This window comes from Mycteria americana, chromosome 5 (genome assembly GCF_035582795.1).
Source record: "Mycteria americana isolate JAX WOST 10 ecotype Jacksonville Zoo and Gardens chromosome 5, USCA_MyAme_1.0, whole genome shotgun sequence".
Classification (NCBI taxonomy): Eukaryota; Metazoa; Chordata; class Aves; order Ciconiiformes; family Ciconiidae; genus Mycteria; species Mycteria americana.
The window spans coordinates 40,714,834-40,720,833 of record NC_134369.1 but is presented as its reverse complement, the minus strand read 5'-3'; the positions used below and the strand labels follow the sequence as shown (position 1 = coordinate 40,720,833).

The 6,000-nt window shown below is 36.6% G+C and overlaps 1 protein-coding gene across 1 annotated transcript in view; it reads right to left on the bottom strand.

Annotated features, from left to right (window-relative positions):
• Positions 1-250: 250 nt before the first annotated feature.
• The window catches only part of AQR (aquarius intron-binding spliceosomal factor), a 69,811-nt gene continuing 64,061 nt past the window's right edge, over positions 251-6,000 (bottom strand). The window contains exon 35 of the mRNA XM_075503047.1: positions 251-3,061. Coding sequence (XP_075359162.1) covers positions 2,813-3,061 — 249 coding nt within the window. The 3' untranslated portion in view covers positions 251-2,812. The remainder of the gene's footprint in view (positions 3,062-6,000) is intronic.

Below are 6,000 nucleotides of genomic sequence, written 5' to 3'. Positions count from 1 at the left end.
TTTAATTACATAGCTTTGGAACAATAAAAGAAAGTAATTTTATATCTTTTCCTCTGGTTTATACCCTTAAAGGATCTTGTCTTCATAAAGATTTTGTTTGCTAGGTTTTCATGCAGTACTGTAATAATTCTTTGTAATAATGCTCGAATAGAATTTTTTAAAAGCTATTTTAACAATGGTTTTGTTCACTTACTTACAGATTCTGTCTTTTAAAAATAAATTAAATTTGTATGTGTCTTTTTTTAAAAAAAATTTCAATACATTTTGTTTAACAACTGGATCTTGTTCACTAGAATAAAAATAGGGACATCAGAAGGGGATGCTAAATTCCAAGTAAATATTGCCATTGGAAAACAAACTATGTGGATCAAAATTACAGTTTTAGACTGCTTCACTTCTCCCACCTACTCTTTCTTATAGGAAAATGTAAATAGAACATAAAAACTATTTTGGTGGAAGAGACAAAGTTCATCCTTTACTAAAAATGAAAAACAGAACTGAAAAGCTTTGGGGATAAAAAAGCCCCAAACCCCTAACCTCATACTCCAAATCAAAGCCTCAAGAACTTTCCAACCACTGCTACAAGAAAAACATGATTTTCCAGACTTTTGAAAATGCATTCTCCTTATGCTATCATTTCCCTGAAAAAAAGTAAAGTTCAATATATGGTAGATGGCAGCAAGGGTTGATGAACCACTTGCTCAGCTCAAGTCAACTCAACAAAACCTTCCATCTCTTCTACAGGTGGTGCTTGGTCCCTCAGAAAACTGCATATTAGGCTGTTCAAGCTTTTGCAATTGTTTGCAGTTCAATTGCCTCTTCCTGCACCTTAGCCAGAAACAACTTTCATTACAACTCCACTCACCATTTTAGGGCAACACTGAAGCCTAGGATGACTCTATACTTGGCTGTTGTTCTAAAAGAACTGAGCCAGAAGTGACCACGTACAGCTGGGGCCCACACACAGAACCCAGCATCACACAGGCAGGTGTGGTCACAGTTCACTGCCAACTGTGCGCAACTCAAAAAGGTCTTCACAGCTCCTTTCAGCTTTGGGTGCTTGCTAGTAGTCATTCTGTCCTAATTATTAATAGAGTCTCTGTCAGTTAAATTACCCATTTCAGAAAAAAAAAAACAACCCTCCAGAATCCTTTTCCAGTTCCTAAAATCCTAAAGCACAATAAATGATTGTAAGACTCAAATATTTATAGCAAATAGGCTGGAAAACAAAGATGAAAATCCTCCGCTGAGCTAGTGGCCTGAAGGCCCTGTATTATTCAATCCTGCATGAACATGTGAATGTTACTGCAGGAAACTTATCACCTCAATGTTCAACACTGTAATATGTTCTCCCAAGGCAGACAATTTGGTAATAAACAGTACACTCCCTTCCAATCAAAACAACCAATGAAACACATTCTGCTCAAATGATTAGTTTTCTTGCTTGAGAAAACTTCATTTTGGCAAATGAAAAACGTAAGAGAACACTGTGTACAAATAGCAAGTATTAGGATTTGTTACTCTTGAGCTCCCCTCTAACTGATGGGGGAGAATGATTTCAGGGGGAGGGGCAGATGAGATCTCAGCATGTACACACAAGTATGCAACAGATGTATTTCATGGAGCTTGGCTTATTTTATACTGTTTCTTTTTTCCTTATTATACTACAAAAATATTAAGAAAAAACTTCAATGCTATTAATAAAAGCTTGTAAGTTAATTATTCTCTAGTCAATTTAGTGAGGAAGTCCTTCTGGCTGCTTCACAACTGCAACACTTGAAAACCAAGCATTTTCCCTTTGTCAGCAATAAAAGTGTTCCTATGGCTATTGCTTTGTTTGAAAATCTACTTGGAAATTCATAAGTCTCATTGAACCATTGAATAATTTGCCAAGCTGGCAGGCATTCTTAATGAACCAGGGAAAAAGCTCTCTCTGATCACTTTATGAAAGATGTACACTTGGAAGTTACCCTAGAAAACCCATTCAACCGTTATGTCATTAATATCAATACTGGATGTTTTGCAAATCCTGCATTCGGGGAACTACTTTCATTTTTCTTCTTCATGTAGCTTTATCCTGGGCAATTACTGTGTCCTCTTAAAGCAAAAGAAATGTATTTCAAAACACTAATTTAAAAAACAGTGCTGCTGAAAAGCTGTATCCTCACTACTTCTGTAAATAGCGATCAATTAAAAACAGCAGCAGAAGTCAACAATGAGAAATGGCTACAACTACCTGGGCCTTATGAAATTCTGAGAACCTGCTAAGGTCCCAATTCAATAAAGCTTTTAAACATTTCAAAGTCCCATGGCAATTCACATTTCTCAGACATACAATTAACTACCTTACTGAACTTGAGCCTATGCCTAAAATACCATCTCACTGTATACAAGCACAGGTCTGTGTAAGGAATTCTCCATTGCAAAATATTAAGGAAACTATAAAGTGTGTCTGACCAACATTGAATACGCTTAATCAGTGAGGTTTAATGAATAACTCAGTGACTGAATTAAAGGTCAAATATTCAAAAACCAGTATAAAAAGCATCTTTACTGAACAACTTATGAAAAGGAAACTGTGTATCATCTGAGGCCATTAAACAAATTACATTACTGATACTGACAAGAACTCAGTAAAATGTTTGCCAAACATTTTGCTTGTCCACAAAGTATTCAGTGAAAAATATACCAAACAGGTCACATTACACAAGCAACCATTTTAAAAAGTCAATGTAAAAAGAGTAATTATATTCCTAACTGCTTTTTTCCCCGTCCGTTTTCCAAAACATGTAGAGGACAAACATCACGTGGATCACTTTTCAGTCTCATTCTCAGGTTCACTGTCTCCACTATCACTGTCTCTTCCGGGGTGTTCTGGCATTGTTCGATGTTCATCCACTTCAGCCACTTTCAGTTCTCCTTCCTTTATCATTTCTTCCCCTACCTTATTTTCTTCTTCTTCTGCATCTTCCTGCATGCCTTGCACTTCACCTTCTACTTCAGTCTCTTGCGATGGAGTAGTTTCTGGTTCTTCAATCATGGCAGGTGGGGGCAGTAAACGCTAGATGATCAAAAAAGAAAGGATTTTCAGTTTTTACAACAAATGCATCTATTTGGGCATCTATTCCTATTTTAGCTTGAACTGTTCACCTTATATTTAGGATTTTGCATTAGATAACAAGTTGACAACAAAGACTTACAATTTAGAAACCCTAATCATTTGTAGGCACTTAACTCCTATATATAAAAAAATTAAGAATAATCTTGGATCAAACAATGGTTTTATTAGACACATTTTTTGCCTGAAAAGAGGGTGTTAGAAACTCAGTACTTCCAATTCAAGGATATCACATTTCATTATCCCAAACAGCCAGACAAGTAATAGGGCTGTGGTAAATCCCTACTTGGAGCAACAAGCACATTCCTACCGTAATCTCATCTATTACCATTTCAAACTCCTAGATATGTTTAACTTGCTTTATGAGGCCTTATACAGGCCTGTCTTTAACAAGTCATTCCAGTAATTTCCCCTTGAAATGTCTTATAAAATGCTATGTGAATGTTATCTGTACTTATACAAGTTTCACCCACAGCTGTAAGTGTAGAACAACACAAGTTCCAGTAACAGGTAAAGCAATGCTTAGATATTTTTCACATAATACTCCTGCAAAAGTGCTTTAGTATATTCAAAGTGTTTTGCTCGCAACCGAAAATGCAGTTTGCAAAACATTATAAGCAGCAATGGTAGCCGTATTACAGACTTTGGAAAAAAAATACCAAGAACACAGTGAGCTGAAGAGAATGAAGGCTATACAACTCCAGGCTGTACAGAAACACTCATACTTTTTGCAGCCTGATATTATTTAATGACATGATGGATATTTCCTTGTAATATTGTGAAGCATTTTAATGAAATGAAAGCTCGATAAACCTCCCATGGATGACTGTTTAGTTTTGTTTTGCTTAAAGGCAACTTGGCTTCACATGACAAATTAAGTGTTTAATTACAGTGAAGTCTTATCTTCAATTAGATGACACTAATATTAGAAATTTCTGACAAGCATAGGCAAATCTATGAAGCAATTATGACTACCAGCAAAGATATGAAAAGCATTTTTATAGACTTTGAAGTTATCATACTGGTCCCTATAATCCATCTGTTCACAGAAAAAGTGTATTTCAAAACCAGAGATCCTTTAATTACAAAAATGTATTCTTGATGCACGAGACAAACTCAGACTTCTGTGATTTAGTTAGATGCATGTTGTGCTTTGTGACTACTACTGTTAAGACTAGCGTAAAAGAAAAGGAAAAATATCATGTTGTACTAAACAGGGTAAAAGAAATTTAATGCCTGCTTTTTTTTTTTAGTTCACATTTTGGCTTCTCCTGCAAGGAGAATGTGATTCATTGCCACAGTAGGAAACCAGCAGTTCTGTAACTAATTTTAGCTAGCAATGGATAAGATTAGGATGCTAAAAAGAATAACTGGTATTAGCAGAAGGATTGGGTCCATATTTGACTAAGGTGTCAAACAAAAATTTTGGTAAAATTTAGATGCTACCATCTGCTTGTCAGGACATGCATACACTTCTCAGTTTTGAGAGGGCTATTTATTTGCGTCTGAATGTGACCAACTGCACAGTTCACCGAGTCTTCATCACATACAGTTTGCATGGTTGAGAGATCTCCAACTATATTACACAAACTAGGTCCAACACAAGTCTCGTAATGTGCTTATAGGACTGGGTTTCTAACATAACAGTGTGAGCTTTCACTACTTAAAAAAAAAATACAGTTACAAGAAGAGGAGATTTTAGTAGTGTCACTCTTCTTTCTCTCTCCCCTTTCCTTTACAGCAGACAGGTAATTAGAGGACTTCCCAAAATAGTGAGGAAGTATCCTGTCCACCTGGCAAAGGCTTTTTCTGGGTAGCACAATGCTTCAAATTTGGCTGAAGCTATGCCTCCCAGAAGAAAAAAAAAAATTCCAAGATTCACTGGATAAGAATTGCAGAGGAAAAGAAATTTTCTATCGGAAAGTCTGACATTCAGTTAAAGGAGAAGTTCTGGGTTCTGATCTCTACTGATTCCACTGTTCCATATTAGATGAAACAGTCACTGGAAGGAAGAAGGAAGGATGAGGATGTGATAGAGAAACATCCTTGCATTAAAGAATAGAACCTAGATCTCACAGATAAGTACCTTGGACTAATCTGTTCAAGGATACAAAGCCATGCTCACGCTCTCTTCCCACAGTCAGCTAATACAGAGCAAGTAGTGTCCTTTTATATAAATTTTTTCCACTTTTGGAAATCCTTCAGAAGAGCAAAAATCAACAAGGGAACTTCAGAGTACCATGAAGGAATAAATTATAGGTAATATAATCATGATACACGCCAGACATTAAGTGAAAGCATGTAAGACCTCTCCCTTTCTGTTTACTACGATCAACTGCCTCTAGGCATCTACAGATCCAAGTATGCTGAGTAAAGGCAGCTTTCTGCTCAGTATACTATCTAAACTACCTTAAAGCTCTGCTCACATACATAAGACAACAAAGTGTTTCTGTTGGGTTCTGAATTCTGCTTCAGGGATTAAATACTGACAAAATCAGGTACAGAAGTGAGAAAGCATCTACAACTGCTTCCAATGCCATGCTATTTTGATTGGTGCTGAACTAGTGCTAAAAAAATTGCTCCAGAATAAAAACGCTACAGCTGCTAACCAGCCTGGATAATGCAGTGAGCTACCATGGTTAAAATGGTTCCAAGACATGATCTGGTCTTTCTATACACTGCAGGCTTGTCATGAAAACCTCTATTACAAAACATGACTGCACCATGCCGTGGTGCTACAATACTACTAGCTGCACTTACCTGAAACATAACACACAAGTTTACTTCAAGTAAATACTGGACAGGCTAGTCCTTTAGTATTAATGAGGAATTTTTGGGCCCAGACAGAGCCATGTCTAGCACTCTGCACGAATTACTGCTGG